Source organism: Lissotriton vulgaris, chromosome 8, assembly GCF_964263255.1.
Source record: "Lissotriton vulgaris chromosome 8, aLisVul1.2, whole genome shotgun sequence".
NCBI lineage: Eukaryota > Metazoa > Chordata > Amphibia > Caudata > Salamandridae > Lissotriton > Lissotriton vulgaris.
Window position 1 is genome coordinate 208,276,117 of NC_141696.1, and position 27,045 is coordinate 208,303,161.

The following is a 27,045-nucleotide window of genomic DNA, read 5'->3' on the forward strand; positions in this document are numbered from 1 at the left end:
GCAAAGGGAGATGCACATCAATGTTCTAGAACTGATGGCGATCTTCATGGCACTGAAAGCCTTCAAAGTACATCTGTGCAACAAGGTCATGTTGATCCGGACGGACAACACGATGGCCATGTACTACATTCAGAAACAGGGAGGAACACACTCTCCACAGTTGTCTCATCTGGCTCAGAGCATGTGGAAGTGGTCCATTCAGAGAAACATCTTCCTCATGGCAGAACACATCCCAGGCAAGGACAATCAGATGGCGGACCTGCTCAGCAGGTACAGCCACCAAATGCACGAGTGGGAGATACATCCATCAGTATTCCACCCATACTTCCAGAAGTGGGGTCATCCAGAGACAGACCTGTTCGCCACAAAGGAGAACGCAAAATGCCGAAGCTTTGCCGCCAGGTTTCCACACCCACAGTCACAAGGCAATGCGATATGGATGAACTGGTCAGGCAAATTTGCGTACGCTTTTCCCCCAGCACCTCTAATACCGCTGGTGGCACGCAAGCTCAAGCAGCACTCGATGACTCTCATCCTGGTTGCTCCAACGTGGGCTCGCCACCCATGGTACATCACGTTTCTGGAACTGTCCGTGGTACCGCATCAAAGGCTGTGCCTCACACCCAGGCTTTTGACGCAGAGCCATGGCGACATTCAGCATCCAGATCCGATCCGCAACAGCTCAACCTGGCGATCTGGCTCCTGAGGTCCTAGAGTTTGGCTACCTCAACTTACCTCCTGACTGTATGGACATCATCCGGGAGGCAAGGAAGCCCACCACCACGGCATGCTATGCGGCGAAGTGGAAGCGGTTTGTCATTTATTGTGCAGACCACAACATTAACCCGCTGGATGCCTCTATTCAAAACATCATTTGTTATCTCTTACATCTGTACAAATGTAATCTGGCCTATGCTTCCATTCGTATACATTTATCAGCAATGGCTGATTATCTCCAAAACAGACAGCACCTCTCACTTTTCAGGGTGCCTGCTATTAAAGCCTTTCTGGAGGGACTCAAACGAGTCATTCCTCCGCGGACGCCACCAGCTCCCGAGTGGAACCTCAATGTGGTCCTCACCAGGCTGATGGGTCCACCTTTTGAACCACTGCATTCCTGCGAGATTCAGTTCTTGACATGGAAAGTGGCTTTCCTTATAGCGATTACGTCGCTACGACGAGTTAGTGAACTCCAGGCACTAACTATCCAAGAGCCATTTATTCAGATTCATTCTAACAGGGTGGTGCTTCGCACTAACCCTAAATTCCTTCCTAAGGTAGTGTCTCAGTTCCATATCAACCAGACTATAGAACTACCTGTGTTCTTCCAAAATCCAGAGTCACTTGCGGAGAGAATGCTCCACACACTTGACGTCAAAAGGGCCCTAATGTACTACATTGATAGGACCAAAGATTTTCAGAAGACTAAACAACTCTTTGTTGCCTTTGCGCCACAACACAAAGGTAACCCTATTTCCAAGGCTGGTATAACCAGGTGGATCGTTAAATGCATTCAGATCTGCTATCAGAAAGCCAAGCGCACTCTCACCATTCCACCACGGGCTCACTCCACCCGAAACTTGGGGGCCTCCATGGCTTTCCTTGGAAATATTCCTTTGGAAGACATATGTAGAGCAGCCACATGGTCTACCACACACACATTTACAAAACATTACTGTGTTGATGTGCACTCCAAACAGCAGGCAGCTGTAGGGCAGGCTGTTCTAAAAATACTTTTCCAAAGTGCTGCAGCTGGCACAGGCGGCCGCCGTTAATGGAGGGACTGCTATGCATTCTATGCACAGATATGAATTCAGCAGCCCACATGCCTCGAACCGAATATGCTACTTACCAGTATGCATCTGTTCTTGGCATGTAGGGCTGCTGACATTCATATCGCCCACCCTCCTCCCCGGCGCCTGTAGCGGCTGCAGCATTCACACATACTTCTGGCATGGTCATCATTCACGTAGTTTCACTCCATCTTGGCCACAATGGCTAAAAACAATCTGAGGATGGAGTCGATGCCCATGCGCACTGTAGTCCAGGGGAGGAGCCACCTATCTCGTGATACTTCGAAGACTCTTCCAGGACAACAATGTGCGATCATCCGGACCCAACACTAGGCGGCGATCTATGCACAAATATGAATGTCAGCAGCCCTACATGCCAAGAACAGATGCATACTGGTAAGTAGCATATTCGTTAATGTCACTTGTAGGGAAAGGAAACTTTTAGAAAGTTACCACTCTGTTGCCCTGTTTGTCCCGTGGCCTTGCACAGTTGCTGGCTATGAGACAGAATTATGACCTCCTGGGGAGTAGTGTGAATGATTTTGAGGCTCAGGAACAATAGAAGCCTGCTACAGGCAGAGGTGATACCTTTCCTTAGCAGGTAGCCACGCAGGGTGTTGGCCAAGAAGGACAGCTTCAAAGGCAAAGCCGACTTTGGTGGTAAAACGGTGATCACACTTCTGAAGGGTTTCCCCTTTGTTCAGGCAGACAGGCTGGCGGCAGGAACAGAGAGGGGAAACCAGTGGCCAAACTGGTTTTCCCCTGGAGGAGTAGCCCACAGGTAGTCACACATTTAGGGTGGATTACCAAGCTGCTAACACCCATAGAAGGGTTCAGGCATCTTGAGAGTGGGCAGAATAGTGCACTCAGGGATTGATAAATGCCACACATAGCCGGAAGTCAACACAAGGCAGGGAGGGATTCTGATAGCTAATTGGCTAATGACTACATATTCCCCCAGGGCACTTTCTGGGCATAAGTATAGCACACCTGGCACCCTGAGCCTTAGATCATGATGGAACTGGAGAAAGTTAAAGAAAAAAATGGGCAACCCATTAGCCCCTTGGAAGCTTGTGTATAAATCAAAATAATGGTCTTATGCCAACAAGGTAATCATTTGCATGTGAATCCGAGGAATAAGCTGAATTTTATGTGCCTTAAAGAGTGACAATATGAATTAATTAAAAAAAATGAATAAAAAAAGTCATATTATCATATGTATAATTCAAAGAAAAGACAGATGCATAGCATAATTAAGAATATTTGTATATTATTCTTGACGATGCATAGGTTCCATTACTCAAAAACCCATGATACATCGATCATGTGAATGTCTGATGAAGGCAGCTCAATATGCAAAACCTTGATTAATGTGAACACAAACGACTTTTACTGTTCATGTAATAAGTCTATTACATATGTTAAATAGCAATTTGGACAATGAGCCAAACAATTATATGAAAGAAGTGGATGTAGCATTGGCGTTTCGATCTCCAGTGTCAGCGTTACTTGAGACCATCTTCACGGTGTGATAATTAAAGGACAATTTCAGTAGACACAAATATAACAATTGCTATCTAGTAGCCAAGAGTAAGGAATAGATAAGGAGGTTAGATCAATCTATCAAACTCAGTTTTTATAACTTGTCTTTGGAGAATTACATACCATAGTGACACAAAATGGTAGCAATAAGTTAACAAGCTCCTGCAACTTAATCTTGGGTTGCAATTAGCTAACTGGCACTAGGCTGTACCCAGCTGATTAGCCCATAACTAGGGAAAAAACGGTCCTGGGAAGCTTGTGCTCCGGTTCAGGGAGGACCTTGCTTGGCAGTTCGGGCGAGATTGGTCATATTCTAACAGGGCCAAGACTGATTTCCATTTATCTGGGTCCGAAGGGAGGTGGCATGAATGTGCAAAATAATGATGGGTTGGGTTGCAGCCTGAGTGGTTGAGATTAATTCCATCAATCACTGTTTTGTATACCTATTGTGTCATCCCAAGAGGGATGAGTATGCCCAGCAGTGGATCTGATGCACTCTGTGTCACTGGACCCAAGCTGTACCTGGCTAATGAGCCCATATCTAGGTTGTTTGCCTTCAGGTTCAAGGTGTGCCTGTCTTGGTATTTCAGCCTGGACTGTTCCTATTGGAGCTGGGCCAAGACTGACTTGCATTTATCTGGGTCCGAACTGATGTGGCATGGTGGGCAAAATAAAGATGTCTTGGGATGCAGCCCAAGTGATTACCAGTGGCTGAGATCAATTCAAGCATTCCATCTATCACTGTTTTGTATATATATAATTTTTAGAAAGTTGGCATTTTCTTGTCCCAACTATTTGGTATCACAAAAATAGGGCTTCTGTTCCTAGAGAAGAAGAGAAGAATCTAGACAGGTCGTGTGTAACTAGAGCAAGTGCATGTGGGCAGTCAATAGGACTGTATCATGTTGCCCTCACACATCCACAAGGGGATGTCATGCTTTATCATGGGGCGGCACTCCTCGTCGGGGAGGCGCTGCAATGCCTGACGGGTCCCCCGAGGGGTCACTTTACCGAAGATCTTTTGTTAAAAAAAGGCCTTGTAGATATGCATTGGAACTGCCGTTGCCTGACACATCCCTGAGGCACGACCTCGCATCGCAGTATGCAGCGTCCTGGAACTGCCACTGCACGATGAATCTTGGATGCAGGAGTTTGCATTGCAAGCCTTCGTTTAGGGCATTCTTGATGATAAAACAGGGACTTGGATTGCAAGCCACATCGATGGCTTCATAGGAACCGCCGCTACTCGATGCATCTCCAAAGCAGGAACTAGCATCGCCGCCCTCAGCCCCTCAGAATCGCCGCTGTGAGACGCATCATTGACACATGATCTTGCAATGCTCATCAACCAGGATTTATGATACTTTGTTCAGCAGTCTTCCAAACACTTGCCTTTTAGAGTTATCTGCAAAGATATTGAGGGCCTGCTTTAGATCTTGGTGAGACTCCCATCGTCCCTCAGTGGCGGCGGTTACAAGTACTCCATTGATCTGACGGGGTCCCGTCCACCTTATTTAGCGTGGGCTGACTGAACCGCCGTACCCATAAAATGACTATTTTCTGTCGCATAAGTGGCGTACCTCCATCAATGCGCCGGCCTCCTGTGCAGGTTAACAGTATTCCGTAGCCATCAGGCCGGTGGGTTTGTGCCAAGCCTATTAAGATTTTCTCAGTGTGCTGGTGTTGTTCTAGCAGCGGATTCCTGATGGAGTGAGTCCGTGGTGGAATGGAGACTGGTAAGTACTACTTAATAATGTGTCACTACACATATATGTTGTGTTTGCTTCAAAAATATATGTAGGTAATGTGTTATACCCCTTTTTTAGGTTGATCCTTGATCTGTTGTAGTTTCTTCTGTGGGCTTTTCACACACCCACCAATTGCCATTGGTTATTATCTGTAGCATACAGAAATGTTGGCTTGATATTGGTGCATTTGTGTAAATGTTCCTCCTTTGTGTGCTGAGTTCCTTCCACGGCGATTTCACTAAGGGAATTTTTTTGTTGCTCAACACACTGTACAGAGTGTGATGACCTGTCTTCCCTCCTCCGTTTGACTATTGCAGTTTTGGCTCCTCCCATCTGGCAATTGCAGGTCTGGCGTTGTTTATAGCAACAGAAACAATAGCAGTGTTTCACGCTCCTTGTTTTCTTTAGGCTTGCTTTGTAAGCAGCTGCACAGACGCCGTCCGTGATATTTCTAAAGTCTGAAATAGAAATAAAAATATCTTGAAGCGGAAAGGGTAGTCCGCTGGGGGTCGGATTGATAACGTTCTTATGCGGGCCATGCGCTCCAGCCGTAACCGAGCACCGATTCCCAGTGCCGCCTGCGGTGAGTATTGGCTGCAAGATGAAAGGCCTCTAGCGGGAGGGAGGCTTGCCTAGTAGCAGCTTTTCTGAACGTGGGGTTTCGATGGTGTAGTGAGAGGTATTTTACATCCCTGCACTGACAGGCAGGCGTGGTCAATCCACAGGCTGTGAGCAGACAATAGTATTGTGCTCCGCACCAGTTTTTCCTCAAAACGCATCCTAGCGGGAGGATCGGCCTTTCCCCAAATAGGCCAAATGGTATTATTACAAGGGTTGCGTATTATTCTCTTGTGGCATAAACTGTACAGATCACACTTGCATTAATCTGGAATGCAAAACTGACGAATGCGGGTTGTTCAGGTAACCCCCATAGGGCTTAACAATATGACGGTGGTACTGTGCTAAAGGCTGTAAGGAGCTTAACGGAGTAGTAACCGCTATGTAATTGGAATACAGTGTGAATAATTGGGATGGCGTAACTCTTTTGCACAAGGAAACCTTAGTCTTATTTTGTTTTTTTTATTGCAAAGGTCACAAGTTGCCAGCGACGCCGCTTGAGCAATACCTAACTATGACCCAACAGCACGTTGTGTGCTGGGACTGTTGTATTCAATGTTAAAGTCATAATGGGCTCAAAATCCAGATATGTAAATCTATATCAGCTGACCTCAGACTTCACTTTTTGCACGAGGGCTCATTGGCTTATTTGGTTTCGGGTAGTTCTAGTGCAACAACACATGAAACAGAAATCAAAATAATGAGACCATTTCAGTTGCCCTTTCAGGTGGTCTAGTTGTGAAAAAACTCAATGGCTTAAGCTGACTGCAATAGTCCACGGTTCATTTTCCTGTCACAGATTCCATTTCCGGTACTTTACCAGGTAATCACTATTTAGCAATCCACACCCCAAAAGATTTTATGCCTGATCCCTGTTTTTTTTCTTGTATGCAAGCCCAGGTTTCCAAGTTAGATGTAGCCCATAATAATTGTAATGCACATGTAGGACAGGATGTTTCGGAGATACCGGTTATGTATCCCTTAGTTTGAAGACTCACCCTTAATTCAATTCCCATTATTCTCATTAACAAAACGTTATCTATTTGCTCAAACTCCTAGCTAATCAATCTGGGTAATCTATAATACCCAGTTTGGCCCATTCATTCGCACAGAGTTAAGGTGAAACTTTACCCCTGCTGCAGTTAAATCAGAGAATTCTCAGTATATGTTAATCTAACTATAATACCAGGAATTTGCGAGGGAACCAAGTAATTCTACGCAATGGGTCAACATCAAAGTTTGCTGCACTATAAAATAGGAGTTACTTATTTGGTGGTGCTCCCTCATTTCTTTGCTAAAAAGGGCAGCTTTCAGGTTGCAATTTTTGCAAGCGAAATGTGACTACAGTAGTGGAGATTGTACTATTTCTGAATCAATAGTGTTATTGTCACCATTTTATTATCTTTATATGTTTTTGGTCATAGCACCCATTAGCTTTCCAATGCTGGTTATCCGGCTTCTTTTCTTTGTAGTAGGTGGGTGTAAAGTGCCAGTGCTGTATCTCTACTGTTCTTGAGGCAGGCCTGTGCGTCTCATGTTTATGAGCTGTCAGTTTTATTTATGGTAGAAGCTTGCTCTGAGACATGTGGTGCATATGTGTGTTCAGAAGCTTGCAGTCTTGGTTACCCTGCTCCTGTTCTTTGTAGGGTGTAAATTGACAGTACTGTATCTCTACTGCTCTTGAGGAAGGCCTGCTCCTCTTTTGTCTATGTACTATCAGTTTCATTTAAGCTGGAAGCTTGCTCTTCGCCATGTGGTGTACACATTGTGTGTGGGAAGCTTGCACTGATGCTTACCCTGCTCCTTTACCCTGCTCCTGTACCTCGTAAGAGGGGATTGTAAAGTGCGAATGCTGTATCTCTCTTCCTTGTGAGGCAGGCCAGCGCCTCTACCGTCTACGTGCAGTTTTATTTATGGTGGAAGTTTGCTCTGCAACATATGGTGCACATATTTCAACACAACACCACACAATTCCACAACACAGTTCAGCATTGCACACAACATAATTCAATCCACATAATACCACTCAACACCACATAATTCAGCTCCACCAAATTACACGTTACTCAATACCACATAAATACACCCTTCAGAGATCTACTTGATACCACATAGCAATCAACATAAATACACTCCACACCATGCTGCAGAATTCCACTCAATAGAATTTCACACAACACCACACTGTTCCATGCCACATTATTCAACTCCATACAAATCCATTCCACAACAAATAATTCCACACCAAACCACATAACACAACTCACCAACACATTTACACAACACACCACCTACACCAAATCCAAACCACATAATTTCACATTGAGTCACAAAATGCAACAGCACACCACATAATTAAACTCCACTGCATACCAAATATGATTTGACATAATTGCACTCTATAACTCAAAATATTATTCCACTTAATTCCAGCATACTCAATGCCACATAATTACTATCCACAAAATTCCGCAGCAAACCATGCCACATAATTCCAATGCATAACTAACAAATCCGATCCAATCCACATAGTTCCACTACATGTCACATTCATACACTCCATAACACATAGATAAAATACGTTGCCATTTACAATGCCAATAGCTCTAACTCAAATGAATCGAGACCAATTGCATTTCCATTGCTTATTAACATATAACATAGAACACAAACAACATACATACACTATTGAATGCACACCCAAAGGTACCACAAGCACAACACATACAACCACCACAACAAACAAATATGTTTTTTAAGTGTTAATACAGGTGTGTTCATTTCACATTTTGCATAGTAAAACAATTGAAAAAGAAGCTTACCTTACATCCAGCGACAACAAAGTAGATAAGTGTAGTGGTCAAGGAGTAGCAGCAAAGGAAGGTCCTAGACAATGGGGTTCAACACACAAATGGAAGTGGAAAACAGAAAAAAGGGTATGTTTCTACCTCAATTCCTTTGTTTCCACCAACTTAAGTTTGGAGGTGTCCCCACCATAATTACCTCGATGGAAAGGCACTTCATGATTGGCTGTGTGGTAATCCTGGCTGGATTCCCTCTGACAGAACTTTTGCCTATGACTCTGTTGACGTGGGAGGAAAATTCGGGCTGCGACAGTGGCACTCGGATGGACTATTGTCCATAGACCCGCCAACATCTAAATAGAGCGGGTGGACCGCCAAGTAGGCGGGCGGACAAACCGTCAGAAAAGTGAAGGTGGGACCAGAACTGCCAAGATCTAAATAAGTCCCCGAGTTTTTAATCCCTATACATTCTGCAGGCAGTAAGCTGTTAAAGTATCATATTTGAGTACTTTACACTTTATCCAACAGGTCCTTCGGAAACAACATCCATAGATCATTGCTGCATAATGTTACTTTCCAACTCGTCTCATTGTATATTTAATTTACTGTGGAATCTACCTAATTGATAGAAATTGGAGCGGTCCATGACATTGGAGTAGGATATCCTCTTAAGTCTCTGTTACTCCCAGATCTTGGGCTCTTTCATTTTCCCAGTCTTCCAAAACTGCCACTGTTAGTGGGATGTATTATTAAAGAGATGGGTCACATTTTAAGGAGGTAACTGACAAAAGTGTACCACTTCACTGGCATGAACCTGCAACATGACACTGGCTGTGCACAGCTCTACATTTTACGTCTTTGAGAAACACATTTCTGGCTCACCACCAGGGGGTAGGGTACTAATTTGTTGGGAACATGAAACAGAATATTTATTTTTTTAACAGTCATTCAACTGTAATTTGAGGACATTGTAGAAACTTCACAAACATTGTGTTTGGAGATGTAACAATGTATAATATATCTCTGTACCTCAAATTAGCTTCTGTAACATTTGATTAATAGTATTTATTCTCATTTCTAATGCAATAGTGTAAACCATAATTTTAGAAAGAAGGCTTTTTAGAAGAATTTTCTTTTAACAAAGTTCCCATAAAACATTTGGCTTAATTTAAAAATCATGCTATTATAGTTTTTGAGTAATAATTTGCATTCTGTACTTCCAATTTGTTTAGGATGTTGCAATTTTGACAAGTACTAAAAGGAATGCCACTGTAGTCTGCCATGACAACGTCTCCATGCTGGCTGTTTCTAGAGAGGTAATGGGCTCTTATGTGTTTGAAATAAAAGTATATGTAGAATGCTGACATTTTAATATGCCTGGTTAAACATTTCATGGGTTGTCTGTTTTGGTTGCTGCCTTTCTCACTGGTTATCTAATCTCGATGGGTTAAAACATTAAGGACAAGTTTCTGGGGTCATGGTATGGTGACCAGACAACCTTTCTTATATTGTCGGATCTGTCTTTTGTCTTTGATACTGAAGACCATTTCCTACTTCTCAAGAGGTTGGAGAAGACAGTGGGTGTGCAATGTTGTCATAGGGCATGGTTTTGCACTTTGTTAGTGAACAGAAGTCAGTGCTCTATCTCTGCAGCGACTTCTCTTCCTTAAGAGAGTGTAACTGTGGGGTTCCTCATGGCTCTTTACATTTTCTGAAAAGAGATCATGTGTCTTATCAAAGGTATGTTTATGAATCACAATGGGGGTGTGGGTCGGGAGTGGGGACAATAACTATATTGCTGCATGCCTTGTGGAAATACAAAGGTGAATGCAACACAGTCAACATTATTTGCTGAATGGAGCAACATTGAAAATATTGATAATAGGATTTGGAGCTACTGGCTCACCCACCATGTAACTGTCCATAATCTATGTGTCTTGGCACCAGTGCCCCCCAGTTCTGGCATTAAAAGTTCTAGATGTAAAGCCACAACCAAGGACTGTCCATAAATAAACATATAAAGGAGGATTTCAGGAAATACCATTGTCAAGAAACATCTTGTCATTCCTGTTACTCCCGGGTTGATTTCTCAACACAGGCCGGTTGCTACTGCTCATGTTGAGAAAGCTGTCACTTGCGTTGAGAAAGCTACTTCTCAAGCATAAAATCTACTCAAGCGGCAGAAAAAAAGCAAACCGTCTGGCGCGCCGCATGCTGCCATTTGTGCTGATTTTACATCACCGGACAAGCTTCCAGCTCTTTAAGTCAGTGAGAGCAGGGCGAGGGAACCACAACTCTGCCACTTGTGGAACTCCGCAGAATCTCGTGGAGTTTTTCAAAACTCTGTGAGTTCCGCCCACCCTGAGTTCAAATCACAGTTGGGTTTGTCAACTAACTACATAATACTTGATTTGGCATTTCTGCATTGCCTAAGTACAATAAATATCCATTAAAAAATACAGGTGTGTGGAATTGAATAAAATATCTTTTTATCATGGGACAGATTGCTTCATAAATCTACTTGTCCTGTATGGAAATTCACATGTCCCTTTGGTGCCATATAGTGCGGCGGCAAATTATGGCAGCACTCTCATTATAAAAGAGCTCTTATAGTAGCCCTTTAACTATGCCAGCACTCAGCCTAGGGTTTGAATACTAGCACTTCCCTTATTTTGAACACCTTTCCGCAGATCTACATACTGGGCCAAGAGGTTCCTGGGTTAGAATTCCCTTTTGTGCAAACCTAGGGGCCGTTTAGGATTGCGGTGACTCCGCATCCTCCGGGCTGGCGGAAGCCACCGCCGGCCCAGAGGATGCGGAATAACCACAGCAGTGCCTCCAAAGACCCGCCGCTAGATTAGGATGGCTGGGGGGTCATCGGCGGACGGGATAACCGTCCACCGCTTTTCCGCCGCGGTCGCATTCCGAATTTGTATTTTGCGATGTAATCAGTACTACAGGGCTTTAAGAATTCGTTATTTACCACCAACTAGAAGTTGGTGGTAAATAATGAAAAGCCTTGAAAAATATTTTTTTTTGCTTTTCAAAAGCTGCCATGTTGCAGACATACATGCCCTTAGGGCATGTATGTCTGCAACATGTGCACCCATACACGATTGAGGGGTGCAACAGGGTGTCAAAGTGACACCCTGCCACCCTTCAATGTTTCCCCCAATTACCGAATCGGTATTTACCGATTCTGTAATTGACATTCATTCCTAGGGGCCTACAGGCCCATAGGAATAAATGGCAATTACCGATTCGGTAATTGAAAAAGAGAAATTACCTACATCCCAATTACCTACTCTTAAATACCGAATCGGTATGATTCGGTATTTAAGAGTAGGTAAATCGAGATTACCTACATCTGGCCCCAAGTGTCTGTTTGCTATTGCTGTTTGTGTTCTATAGCATTTAGTCCTATTTTCATAGAGCAAAATTCATCCCCAGTGCCATTTTAGATGCAAGAAAATAGAGTTAAATGCGGTATGATGCTTCTAATGCAATTACTCATAATTTTGAGTAATTTTGCTATAAATATGTGTAATTACAGTAAACAGAATTACACCAGTTACGCCCCCTCTAGAAGAAAGTGGTTGTTAGGGAAAGCGAACCTGTAAACGCTCAACAGATTTTCGCATGAGCAAATCTACACATGACTATTTGCTCGTGCTAAAATGCAGTTCACAAATATTTGCTAACAGTATGATTTCTTGGCCTATTCCAATAAATCCTTGTGAAATTATAAAAGTGGTAAATCTGCACTAAACCAGGATGTATAACATGGGTGCACTTTTGTGACTTTCTTTATGAATTGGGCTCATAATTAGGTCTGGTGTTAACCAAGAACGTTTGTTTTTATTAAAATTCTAGTTCTCTCTCTCACTACCTATCTTTCTGTTGGCTTGACTGTGAGTGACAGCATTCCTGTCTTTCGCAAGGAGCATGATGCACACAAAGTAGTTTTGTTCAGTGCCAGGAACTACAATAGGAATGTGGGTTTTTTGAGATCCATAACATTTTTTGCTTTTTTGCCAAAGTTTGTGATAATGGTGAGGGCCCAGCAGCTTCCATAATAAAAAAGGTTTAAAAAACCATGGTACCTATATTATCACAGTAGTTTAGCAAAACGTTTTTTTCCTAATAGCATTTTTTTGTGAACATTTTACTTTGAAAGTAAAGAATCATCAATCTTGCTTTCAAGCTTCTGCGAATATTTGCATCCAATCAGAGAGCATACTGGGAGTATTATACATTGCCTTAATTGTTAAACTTTGCAAATGTGTGTACACAATTTAATACTGGAACCAATGTCAGTAGTGCAGTCCAGGTTTACAAATGTTCTGTACAACTTTCACCCTAATAATAAAGGCTGCATTATTGAACCATAAATACCTGCAGGCAATGCCATTCAGTGTTCTATAATGTGTTACTGTAGACTATCAGCCAAAGGTTTGTGCTGCAGAGGGTTGGGCCTAAGTATCTCAAGAAAAAAATAAACATGAAAACTTGTTGTCCTTGACCCCAAGCAATATGTCCTGCATGTCAAGCAAAAGGAATTCCACACCCCTGAATTGCTGTTATCTGTAAATGGTTATCATACATAATTATTGTCAATATCCTGAAAACCTAGTGGAATGTACTATTTGGGGGATTTATATCCCCAGTCATAGTTAAATACTTATTACATCACCAGACAAGGACCATTGGCTTCTGCTTAGACTAGAAGATAGAGGTGAGCGTCACCATTAGTTCATTCATCTCATGTGGCTTAATAAATACATCTTATATTTGTGGCTGTGCATGTTATGTGTGTTACGCATTTGCATAGGTTTACAAATATCTTTGAAGAAGTTGTTTTACGGAACTGATACAAAAAGGAGTGGTGTGTCCGGTTCATCATTTGGAACGTTAGCATAATCTAGCCAGACATTTCTCAATAGTGAGTCCCGGGTTGTAATATGTTTTTCCATACAGCGGTTTGCAGGCTCCAGAGCCCATTTGGGGCACACATTGTTTGCTGATTTATGAAGAATGTTTCACCCCTTTCAATAGAGTAATTCAATTTATAGGGAGGATAACATTTCCAAGTAGTTTATGATTGCCATTTAAATCTGTCCACACCTACTTTTCAGACTCTTAACACATACCAAACTGTCCGGAGGTTTCTGACTCCCACCGCTCATCTCCATCTCCTAGACCGAGCTTCTCCAATTTCCACACGGTCTCAGCGGAACAGATCAGTAAACTCACCACATCCATCAGGTCAGGCTCCCCCTAGACCCACGTCCTCCTTTCATATCCAACTCCATCACCAAGGTTATTACACCTCCCCTTACGGACATCTGCAATACCATCTTCCAGACAGGGATCTATCCGGAAATATGGAAGAAAGCAGTCATCAAACCACTGCTAACAAAACCCTCTCTTGACCCCTGTGAGTCAGCTAACTACAGGCCCATTGCCTGCCTCCCCTTCCCTGCCAAATTGTTTGAATCACTCATGAACCAGCAGCTCTCTGAGTTCATTGACAATCATTAACTCCTAGACGATACCCAATTTGGGTTCAGGAAGGGCCATGGCACGGAAACTGCCCTGTTAAAGGCCTCTGATGAAATAAGGGCCATCCTAGACCAAGGTGGGGCGGCGGTCCTCATACTCTTAGATCTGTCCGCAGCCTTTGACACGGTCGATCATTCCATCCTGATCGACCGTGTCGCATCCTTAGGGGTCAACCACCTGACTAAAAATCTCCTCGCCTCATTTTTGGCCAACTGCATGCAGGCGGTGAGGCTGGGCGAGTACTACTCACCCTTCTTCACCCTACCTTGTGGGGTGCCACAGGGCTCCTCGCTAAGACCAACACTATTTAATATATATGTGCCAGACTTGGCGAGGGTCATTAAAGCACACAGGTTGCGTCTAACCACCTACGCAGACGACACCCAGTTCGTGCTGGCTGTACGTAGGAATGGACCAGCAGTTGCTTCGAGATTCCAGGAGGGGATGTTAGCCATCTGCGCCTGGATGTCGAGTAACTGCTTGAAATTAAACTCGGACAAAACCGAGGTTATGACCTTTGGTAACCTCTCTCCAAACTGCTCCTCCATCTGGTGGCCAAAGGGAATGGGCCCTCCCGCCAGTCCCCGTGGCCAAGGTCAGAAACCTTGGAGTCATATTCGCTGACAAGCTGTCATTCAAACACCACGTGAACACAGTGGTCTCATCCTCCTTCTACATGTTGAGGAAAATTAAGAAGCTTCTTCCATATCTGCCAGCATTAGCAGGTAAAACACTGATTACCACCTTTGTTTTTTCCAAAATGGATTATGGTAACACTCTTTTCCTCAACACGCAAGAACAAATCCTAAACAAGCTTCAATCTATACAAAACGCGGCAGCCAGAGTCCTGATTGGCATCCCTAAGCACTACTCAACCTCCTTGGCCATACGCCACCTGCATTGGCTACGAGTCAGGAGTCGGATCAAGTTTAAGGCACTTTGTATCGCCTATAAGGCCATACACTAGACTGGACCACGTTTCCTTAGGAACGCCTTTCGGATCTATGCCCCTAAAAGATCCCTGCGCTCAGCCTCCACCTTCCTCCTACCAGTCCCTCGCACGAGAGCCTCCACCTGGGGAGACAGAAGTTTTCTGGTGGCAACTCCCAGGCTCTGGAACTCCCTGCCTTTGTCCATCAAAACCAGTCCCACCCTTATTGTTTTCCGTAGATCACTGAAAATCTGGCTATTTGATCAATGATTCTACCAGCTGGCTCCTGCCCCAGGAAGTTCCTTGTGCGCCGAAACACCTCAGGGTATTTGTTGCGCAATACAAATCACGTAAACATAAACATAAACAGTAGTTTTCTAAGTTTAACCCATTAAGCGCGCGCAAACATTCCTCCCCAGTGCGGACGTTCGATTGCGCTAACGGGATTCGGACATCCAACGGTCGTGCGCAGCACTAGCGAGGTAGTGCACGCGACGACCGTTGGACGTTCGAAGCACGGAACGGGTTAAATAAACTATATATCTGTGTTTCTTGTACTATTTGGCTGAGAATACAATGTGCATGGACCATCTGAATAAGGAATAAACATTGCACCGCATTACAGTATATACACAAGCAGACCTACTAGAAAACAATGGGCCCTCTTCACAAAGGTACATTTGCACAGGTAGATTTACTCAAGTGCAAATCTACTACTACATCGAAATGTAAGTCAAGACTTTTTTGATAGTCACCATTCTCAAAATGTAGATTGATACTACATGCCTGTACCCCTTGGTGGTGCCTCCTACAAGAGAATAAACTAGTGTAAAGCTATACTAGCAAAAGTAGATGGAGCTCTCCATAACCACAGCAGAGATCTCCCTGTTTAAAATTATTGCGAAAAATATTAAAGTATAATATTTTAATGTGCAGTATAATTCTAAAATGTAGCCATAATACAAATTACTTATTATAAATATTTCAGCACATTAACTCAGTAAATTGAAAATGTATTTATTAAAATCTACTTATTCAATTTCAAAATAATATTTTTTAATCTAATTTAGCAAACTTAAAAAAGAAATCCTACCCACAGTAATATTTTTAGTTTGATATGTATTAAAAAGGTTTGCTAAGCCTGAACAGTTAATTTAAATTACGTTTAAATGTTTAACAAACGTTTACTATATATATATATTAAGTCCCTAAATCTATTATTTTCTATGGGAAAGTGTTGCACTACCTGTGAATGGCCATTTAGTGAGTATTGATGTACTCTAAGATGGAGCTGGAGTAAATTTACTACTAGTTTAGGGCATTTTTAAATGTATTAACTTTTAAAAGCGTACTTTCTAATTGGCAATCTGTGTTCTTTCTAATTAGCAATTGACTTTGGGCTATATGTATCAAAAAGTCATTTTGCGATTCTCAAATAGCGATTTTTTGCGAATCGCTATTTGAGTATCGCAAAAAGCTATGTATGTAGGATTTGCAATAAATGTGGCGAATCCTACATATACGCCTCAAATTGCGATTCGCAATAAGGAATACCTCACCATTCATTCCTATGGGCCTAGAGGCCCATAGGAATGTATGGGAAGATATTTTCAATTTGCAATTAGCAATTAGCGAATCGCAAATTGAGAATGCAATTTCAAGGGTGCAAGGGTGACAAAGGGACACCCTGTTGCATCCCTGAAATAAGCATGGGTGCACATCTGGCGCAAGTACATGCCCTAAGGGCATGTATGTGCATCACATTGCACTTTGAAAAATGCAAAAAAGTGCATTTTTCAAAGAAATCCCAAATCACCACCAACTTGAAGTTGGTGGTAATTCGCGATTCCTTAAGGCCAATTTGCACTTTTTTGGTGCTTCCTACATTGTATTTAAGGAATCGCAAAATTAGCAATTCCGTAAATTCAATCGCAAAATAAGGAATCGCAAATTTTGCGATTCCTTATTTTGCACTCAGATTTGCATCATACATACAATTTGGCAAAATTGCGATTGCAAACGCCGAAATACTGCAAATTTCGGCGTTTGCAAATGCAATTCCGCTTGATACATATGGCCCTTACTCTTTTGTGGGTGGGCTCTCAAACCCTTCTTGCCCCTTCCTCAGCCTCACTCATTTTGTATTAAGTATTCCCCATTTTTTAAACACCCCACCTGCCTTCTCAAACATTCACTACTAAAAAAGTAGGCTTAAATGTGCTGAGATTTCCACACAGAAATCAATGGAATAGCGAAGATCACCTCACATTGGTTTGCAAATTACATTTTGTAGTATGTGAGCAGAACTTTTATATTATTACTAAATACTAATAAATCTATAAAATCCAGCTTGTCAAATTAGGCCCATAGTTTGGATACGCTTTTATGGTATATGAAAGAGGTCGTATAATTCGAATATATTGACACAAGGGCAATAGAACTCTGGTATAGCCTAGGGTATCCTCTACCCCAGGTAATCACATAGACAAGGAACTTTGACAACTTAAATGCATTGACATTTTGTGCTAGATGTCTCCCACATTTAATCAGTGTGGGTAATACAAGAAGAGGTTCCTGGGGCACCCCACAATGCTCCATCAAATAGTTGACGCATTTTGTTTGCTGAACACTATACATCAAAAGAACTAATAAAATCACTAATTATAAAAAACAACTTAAAAGGGAAATCGTGTAAATCATGCAAATCATGCAAATTTGCAGCATGTTTACTGCCATTGAGAAAGGCAAATTCAGGGAAAAAAACTCCAGAAAATGCATCACATCGACATGCTTACTTGCCCTATCGCAAATGAGATATACAACCATGGTGCTTTATGTAGCCACTGCATACAGTCAAAGTAATCTTTTTTAGGTGCGACACAGTGTGACATTATTTTTCTTTTCATTTAATATGCATAGATGTATAGTGGAAATCCTGTTTGGGAGGTCTCAGGGTAAGTACATGTTACTGGGCCTCGAGTGCATCATGGGAGGTCTTTTACCTTGTGTGCTGGGACCGCTGTGCTGCATACCCTCATCTGGGGGTCAAGTACTCCTTGCAGCATATAACCCTAAGGGTAATGACACACACCAGTCCAATATTGACTCATAAAAGTGCTGTGGATGAAAAACTCAGAACTCAATACTCCATTATCTAGTCAATGATATTCATTACGCGTAGTAACCCCACCTAAATGGGCCTTGCAGGATAAGTACAATGCAAATTACATAATCTAAAGAAATGTCCCAGGGGGCAGCTAACTTTCTGAATTTAATCAGACAACCTTGCCTGTGAACTACCATGCGACAATTTGAACTCCAGCTGGTCCTAACCTAAACATTTAAATAGCCTTAGGCATATGGCATAAACATATATCGCTTTTCACTATTCAAAAATCATGTCTGCAGGCTTTCTAATGGTATTCACAATTACATTCAAAAGGCCTATAGCTTCACTTTCCACTTTTAAATAGGAAAGACCTACAGTATTTAACAAAACCTAACATCATGAACAAACTAAGCTTATTGGCTTTAACATAAACAGAAATCAAGGCCTACAGCCTTCACATCTTACAATGGTTATATGTTTTCTTAACAAACCTTTCTGACTCCATAACACAAGCAGTCAGCTGACCCAGGTTCTTTCAACCACAGGCCCCAGTGCCTTGTTTGTTGGGAACCTGCTCTTCTGTGCACATGCATTCTCTCTCATTTGATAGCTATATTGTGTAATGTGTTCATGCTATGAGGGTCCTTTGTGGAATGCAGCAGCTTTCAGAATGTCCCCTATGAATGATGACATGTAATAGGGGGTACACTATTTTCCTGCTACCTTGATGGTACCTGAAGGCTAATTATGTGTGCCACTGCTCTGGCAGCCGCCCACGCTATTTCCTTTTTTACAACATTAGCTGTACTTTTTTCTTTTAAACATATGGGTGAGTGGCTAGATTCCCTGATGGCCACACATTTCTATGGGTCCCCCGGTGCCAGGCGCAAATCAAGCACATTTTTCTCTGAAGGCTGCACAGAGGTCTTAGATTTTCTGCCTGCCAACTGCTACTATTTCCAACCAGGGCACATTCATAGGTGCAGGCACCATTGCAGGTTAAGAGAAGAGTGTCATGGTCAGGGCAAGGAGGTCTTAGAAGCAGGAGTGCGCTCTTACTGGTCTCCCTGCCTGACCCCAGGCAGCATGGCTGTCCTTCATTGTCCCACATTGACGGCAGTATCAACTGGCTAGTATAGCATGGCAGTCACCTAGAAAACTGCTACCAATTCAAGTGCAGAATGTGAAGGGTTTGCACTATTGATTTTCTAGGCCCACCCTACTTACAAGAGCTAATTCATTGATGGACAAAGTTGGTTAGGATTTTGATGAGTCTATTTGAGTGCCCCTTAGCATCAGGGTACCCATAGGAGGTTGAGAATGCCAGACATGAGCAGCAAGTGACAATTTTATTGTCTTGGGAAATACTGGGTGGATTCTGTTGGTTTTGACAGCGTTCTGCTTCTGGTGCAGGCTCCAGCCACCAATGTCATCATCCAGGGAACCTCAGAATACTGAGGTATTCCATATTCCTAATGCAAGTCTCTGGTTCTGGTGTCTTCTCCTGAATAGAATTATAAGCCTTGACGTAGCCTCCTGCAGAGTCCTGGTAGTTTACTGTCCTATGGTGTCCTCAGAAGCAGCTTTAATGTTCTCCTTGACAGGCCGTTCTCTTTGTCTGCTCATCCCTGTCACCGAGGCCTTGTACCACTTGGAGGGTAACTGTGTACAAGAAGAGCCTTCAGTGCTCACTTCTTGGGCACATCACCAGAACCAGTTCAAGACATCCAGGCCACCCATCCTTCAGGATCACCAGCAAGACCACAAACTAAAATGCTTGTGAAGAAGTCAGGTAGCAGGTGTGATCATCTTTGGAGAGAATCCACAAACCCCAGAGTAAATAAATGGTGTAGGTGCAACTCAAGACCCCTGACAGGGGGTCGTCATTTACACTAATCATTTCTCTGTTGTCACAATATCCTTTACAATTTTCTACCTGTAAATGGGTTTAAAAAGGGAAGTGGGTCTTCGTGTGATTGGTAGAGAACCCACTGAGCCTAATGTTGCTACCTCTTTACTTCACCTCATAGCTGTCTCTAAAAGGAACCCGACTACTGCCTGTCCTATTCCTGTGCAACATTCTGAGAAGGAATAAAATAGGCAGCACAATCCAAAACTAAGGGATATCTCCCTCACTGCCAGTCTCTACTGATCTTAGCCTGCAATTCCCCAACCATCTCCTAGATAGGGAGTTCCTTCTACGAAGGAGAGAGAAAAGTGTGGGCCCCTCCAACCTTGAGCCCTATGACCATCCCTACCTTTGATTAGCAAACCAGACCAGGATGAAAACTAAAGTGATTTCATTCTCATCACCTTCCTTCAACAATAGATGGGTAATCCTCCTGGAATGGTCCTCTTGTAAAAGGGAGCCTTTACTCTGCTAACTAGATCAGCAGAGCATTTAACTCACTCAACTAAGCACCTCAAAGGTTCACTCATGTTAAGGGCTTGCTCAAAACTGAACTCATAGCTGAAGATTGAGCCCAACAATACTGACATAAAATAGCAACTTTCACCCTTGTGTCATGCTCCTGTTCCATTTACAGTTACAGCTTAAACAAGTTACATATAAAGTGTGCAGTGAAAACGTGACACAAAATCCCATTTACCCAGCTGGAATTTATTATATAGATCCCCCCTGTCTCCAATTAACTCAAAACAATGTGGTCTCTCCCCTTTGTCACAGTGCTACTTGTATGCAGATGCCAGGCTGAGCCATACAATACTCTTCTTCACCCAGTACTTGTTTGAAGAGCACATTTACAGAGCTGTCCCCTGCAGCTGTCCTTATCTTTAAAAGTGGGCACTGGAGGTAACAGCTGAAACCCATCTTACCAAGAACATTATAGTATATAAGTCTCAATTAGGGTTTCACTAATATAATCCACTTTTTTACAATGCAGGTTGTACATGAAGAATATTACACCAGCCTTAAACCATTATTTATTTCATTTTATTTGACGAGAAGTTTCTGTACATCTAGAACATCTAAGAGAAATTTGATTGAATCTGTGTGTGTTCACAAACACTTCTTTCTCTCTAAATCTATCAGAAAGTTGAGCAAGTTCAGAGAGATTAGGAAGCTTTACATTTAAAAAAATAAAATAAAATGAAGAAAAAGCTATGGGAATGGGACGGGTTTTGTGAGAAAACAGTAATAGCATAGGTATGACTAAAGTGGTGGCTAGAAAGCAGACAATGAGCACTGTTCATGACAGCTAGATACAAATATACAATAAAATATTCAGTAAGGTAATTTCGACGTTGCTAAAATTGATATTGTGTGAAAAAATAAGAAAATAAGCATCTTTCTGGTTGGCTAAGGTTTTTAAAATGCTAATACTAACTATATAGCCTAGAAACCTATGGTTTTTTCAACACATTTCTAAGGTTTCTAAATGCTAAATTCTAACTATGCCTACATAGGTAGGACATGTACAGAAAGAAAAAGAAAGGCGCAGAAAGAAGCAAGTGAATTGCAGAAAGGACCAAGAGAGGTGCAGAAAGAGGAAGAAAGGTTCAGAAAGAAGCAAGAAAAATGCAGAAAGAGGCAGTAGAAGTCCAGAAAGAGGAATAAACGTACAAAAAGATGCAAGAGAAGTGAAGAAAGAAGCAACTGCGATGCAGAAAGAGGTCTCCTTCAACTGTACCTTTCCACAGACTCATACAAAGTAGCCTAATCACTAATCCTTCTCCCAAGATTTCTTAAACCTCACTTTTCTCCTGAAGGTTCACTATTCATCGACTGCTCAGAATGTTAGGCCTACCAAACATACAACAGCGATCCTAACCAGAATGCTGTTGTAAGTCTGACTAAGTTTGTGAAGGTACGCATGCGTGTGTCTCTACTTTTACCTAGTGACATGTTACATCAAAATAAACATACAGATACTAGATTACCTGTGTTTCAAACAGCATACTCTGTAAATTTGTGTACAAAAAGGTAGAAGCAAGAGAAGTGCAGAAAGAAGCTACAGAGGTGCAGAAAGAGGGAAGAGAAGTGCAGAAAGAAGCAACAGACATGCAGAAAGGTGCAGATAGAGGGAAGAGAGGTGCAGATAGAGGGAAGAGAGGTGCAGAAAGAGGCAAGAGAGGTGCACACAGAGTGAAGAAGGGTGCATAAAGAGGCAAGAGGGGTGCAGAAAGAAGCAGGTGAAGTACACAGAGAAGCAACAGAGGTACAGAAAGAAGGAAGAGGGGGCAGAAAGAGGCAAGAGAAGTGCAGAAAGAGGCAACAGAATTGTAGAATCAGACAGGAGTGGTGCAGAAAGAGGAAACAAGGGTGTAGAAAGAGGCAAGAGAGGTACAGAGAGAGGGAAGAAGGGTGCAGAAAGAGGCAAGAGGGGTACAGAAAGAAGTAAGTGAGGTACATAAAGAGGCAACAGTGGTGCAGAAAGAGGCAAAACAGGTACATACATAGGCAAGACAAGTGCAGAAAGAGGCAAGTTCAGGGAGATTAGGAAGCTATACATTAAAAAAAATGAAGAAAAAGCTATGGGTATGGGACAGGTTTTATGAGAAAACAGTAATAGCATAGGTATGACTAAAGTGGTGGCTAGCAAGCAGACAATGAGCACTGTTCATGAGCTACATACAATTGCACAATAAAATATTCAGTAAGGTAATTTGACGTTGCTAAAATTACTATTGTGTGAAAAATTAAGAAAATAAGCATCTTTCTAGTTGGCTAAGGTTTTTAAAATGCTAATACTAACTATATAGTCCCGGAAACCTATGGTTTTCTCAGTACATTTCTAAAGTTTGTAAATGCTAAATTCTAACTATGCCTACATAGGTAGGACATGTACAGAAAGAAAAAGAAAGGCGCAGAAAGAAGCAAGAGAATTTCAGAAAGAAGCAAGAGAGGTGCAGAAAGAGGAAGAAAAGTTCAGAAAGAAGCAAGAAAAATGCAGACAGAGGCAATAGAAGTCCAGAAAGAGGAATAAACTTGCAAAAAGATGCAAGAGAAGTAAAGAAAGAAGCAACAGCGATGCAGAAAGTGGTCTCCTTCAACTGTACCTTTCCACAGACTCATACAAAGTAGCCTAATCACTACTCCTTCTCCCAAGATGTCTTAAACCTCACTTTTCTCCTGAAGGTTCACTATTCATCTACTGCTCAGAATGTTAGGCCTACCAAACATAAAACAGCGATCCTAACCATATCGCTGTTGTAAGTCTGACTAAGTTTGTGAAGGTACGCATGCGTGTGTCTCTACTTTTACCTAGTGACATGTTACATCAAAATAAACATACAGATACTAGATTACCTGTGTTTCAAACAGCATACTCTGTAAATTTGTGTACAAAAATGTAGAAGTAAGAGAAGTGCAGAAAGAAGCAACAGAGGTGCAGAAAGAAGGAAGAGAAGTGCACAAAGAAGCAACAAACATGCAAAAAAGGTACAGAACGAGGGAAGAGAGGTGCAGAAAGAGGCAAGAGGGGTGCACAAAGAGGGAAGAAGGGTGCATAAAGAGGCAAGAGGGGTGCAGAAAGAAGCAGGCGAAGTACACAAAGAAGCAACAGAGGTACAGAAAGAAGGAAGAGGGGGCAGAAAGAGGCAAGAGAAGTGCAGAAAGAAGCAAGGCAGGTGCACAAAAAGTAAAGAGAAGTGCAGAAAAAGGCAACAGAATTGTAGAATCAGGCAGGAGATGTGCAGAAAGAGGGAACAAGCTCGCAGAAAGAGGCGAGAGGGGTACAGAGAGAGGGAAGAGGGGTGCAGAAAGAGGCAAGAGCGGTGCAGAAAGAAGTAAGTGAGGTACATAAAGAGGCAACAGTGGTGCAGAAACATGCAAGACAGGTACAGACATAGGCAAGACAAGTGCAGAAAAAGGCAAGAGAAATGTAGAAAGAGGCAAGAGATGTGCCGAAAGAAGCAACAGACATATAGAAAGAAGAAAGACAAGTGATAAAAGAGACAATACAATTGCAGAAAGACAAGCGTGTTGCATAAAAAAGCAGAGAAGTACGGAAAGAGGCAAGTCAGGTACAAAAAGAGGCAAGAGGAGTGCACAAAAAGGCAAGAGAGGTGCAGAAAGAGGCACATGAGGTACAGAAATAGGCAAGAGGGGTATAGAAAGATGCAAGAGAAGGGCAGAAAGAAGTGACAGAGAGGTGCAGAAGGAGGCAAGAGAACTGCAGAATGTGGCAAGCGAGTTGCAGAAACAGGCAAGAGAGGTACAGAAAAAGGTAAGAGGGGTGCAGAAAGAAGCAAGAGAGATGCAGAGAAACGCAAGAGAAGTGCAGAAAGAGCCAACAGAGGTGCAGGAAGAGGAAAGAGGGGTGCATAAAGAGGAAAGAGGGGTGCAGAAAGAGGCAAGAGAAGTGCAGAAAGAAGCAACAGAGGTGCAGAAAGAGGCAAGAGAACTGTAGAAAGAGACACAAGAGTTGCAGACAGAGAAAAGAGAGGTGCAGGAAGAGGGAAGAGGGGTGCAGACATTTGAAAAGAGGTGCAGAAGCAAGAGCAGGACAGAAAGAACCAACAGAGCTGCAGAAAGATGTATGAGGGGTACAGAAAGAGGCAACAAAAGTGGAGAAAGAAGCAAAAGAGGTGCAGGAAGAGGCAAGAGAAGTACATAAAGAGGGACGAAGAGTGCAGAAAGAGGCAAGTGGGATGCAGAAAGAAGAAAAAATGGTGCAGAAAGAAGGAAGAGGGATGCTGAAAGAAGAAAGAATGGTGCAGAAAGAAGAGGGAGAGAAGTACAGAAAGAAGCAACAGAGGTGCAGAATGAGGCAAGAGAAGTGAAGAAAGAGGCAACAGAGATTCAGAAACAGGCAAGAGATGTGCAGAAAGAGGGAACAGGGGTTCAAAAGAGGCAAGAGAGGTACAGGAAGAGGGGAGCAGAAAGAGGCAAGAGGGGTGCAGAAAGAAGCATGTGAGGTGCAGAAAAAGGCAAGACTGGTGCAAAAACAGGCAAGAGAAGTTCAGAAAGAGGCAAGATACGTGCTGAAAGAAGCAACAGAGGGGTAGAAAGAAGCAAGAGAAGTGACAAAAGAGAAAAGAGAGTTGCCGAAAGAAACAAGAGAGGTACAGAAAAAAGCAAGAGAAGTGCAGAAAAAAGCAAGAGAAGTGCAGAAAGAAGCAATTGAGTTGCAGAAAGAGGAAAGAGATGTGCAGAAAGAGACAAGAGATGTAAAGAAAGAGGTAGGAGGTGCAGAAAGAGGAAAGAGAGTACAGAAAGAGATAAGAGAGGTACAGAAGAAAGAAGCAAGAGATGTGCAGAAAGAAGGGAGGTGCAGAAAGCGGAAGAGACATGCAGAAAGAGGCAAGAGAAGTGCAAAAAAGAAAGAAGGGTGCACAAAGAAACAACAGAAATTCAGAAAGAGGCAAGAGAGGCACATAAAGAAGCAAGCGTGGTTTGCGCACCATTAGTGCTAATTTAACACCCACATTTAGCAATAAGAAACAAGTAGCCATTCCAGGTTTGCAAATGGCTTCTGCCACGCTGTAACACTTGTCGCTGCATTTTTGGTAAGTTTGACCTTGCAGATTATGCAGCAGATGATGGACTATCTGGCAGATGTGGAAAATGTGTAATTATGCGAAAATCGGCGCAGCTGAACAGTTTCATAATTTAAGTGGCCCTGCTCATACCTGCTACTAGGTCCAGAAGTGTTCCTCAGTGGTTCCTCCTTTTTTTGTCTCATTGAGTTTATAGTATAGCTTCTAAGGAAATGAGGAAGACTAAACCTGAGATTACCACTCAACAACACAGACTACCATACCACATAATTACTCTCCATAACACATAATCCCACTCTACATAATTCCTTTGCACTAAATACCACATACTTTCTGTCCACATAATTTCACTGCACAACATACCACATAATTCCACAACCCACAGCATACATCCCCTGCACTCCAAAAAACATTAGTAAAAAACATTTACATTTACAACGCCAATAGCCCTAATTTTCGCAAATGCAAGACCTATTACATTGCAAATGCTTCTTTAACTAGTAGTCGTGTTTACAGAGTGTTGGAGAAATGGGGCTTGGCTTCCGACCATCGCTCAGGAATTCCACTGCATAGCACTGACAGGAGGTACCAGGAGGGCTTCTTGGCCCCCAAATTCCCTCAGCACTAAACCAGAGTGGTGGAGAAGAGGGGGGGGGGCGTGGCCTCCAAAGTCCTCTTAGCAATCCCACTGTGTTGGACTTACTAGAGGTAACAGGAGGGGTAGTTGGCCCTCAAGGACATCCTTGGGGACCAATTACCCCTCCTATTACCTCCAGTATGTCCCACACAGGAGGATTACTAAGTTCTCATTGCAGGCCATACCCCCTTTTCCCACCACTCTGCAAACACTCTCCCTGGCACACTCTTGGAAGGGGATAGAAGTCCCCTTCACTGCTGGGTTTCCTTAGGGGCCAACTAGCCTACCTGTTACCTCCAGTAAGCCCCACACAGTGGAATTACAAAGAGTTGGACAAAGGCCACGTCCCTTTTCTCCACCACTCTGCAAACGCGCCTCCTGGTGCATTCTTGGTTGGGGGATAAAGTCACCTTGCCTCCTGAGGGTCCCTGGGGGCCAACTAGCCCTCCTGTTATCTCTAGTAAGCCCTGCACAGTTGGATTAATGAGAGTGGTCAGAGACCATGCCCCCTTTTCACACCACTAAGCAAATGTGCCTCCTGGTACACTGCTGCTTGGGGGATGAAGTCCACTTTAGTCCTGAGGTCCTCGGGACACAAGAGGTTCTCATCGCCCCACCAGCAGTGCACCAAGAGGCCCATTTGCAGAGTGGTGTAAAAATCGGCTTGGCCTTGGACCACCTCTTAGCAATCCCACTGTGTGGGGCTTACTGGAGGTACCTGGTGGGCTAGTTGGCCCCTAAGTCCCCTCATGGGGACTTAATCCCCCAACCCAGAACGCACCAGGAGGCTCGTTTTCAGGGTGGTGCAGGAATGGGGGCGGGGCCTCAAGTGAGATGCAG

At 43.0% G+C, this 27,045-nt stretch overlaps 1 protein-coding gene across 1 annotated transcript in view; it reads left to right on the plus strand.

Annotated features, from left to right (window-relative positions):
* LOC147696883 (cyclic nucleotide-binding domain-containing protein 2-like) overlaps window positions 1-27,045 on the plus strand; it is a 636,311-nt gene that overhangs the window by 416,654 nt on the left and 192,612 nt on the right. Inside the window, exon 8 of the mRNA XM_086933251.1 lies at window positions 9,738-9,821. Within this exon, the coding sequence (XP_086789377.1) occupies window positions 9,738-9,821 (84 nt within the window). The remainder of the gene's footprint in view (window positions 1-9,737; window positions 9,822-27,045) is intronic.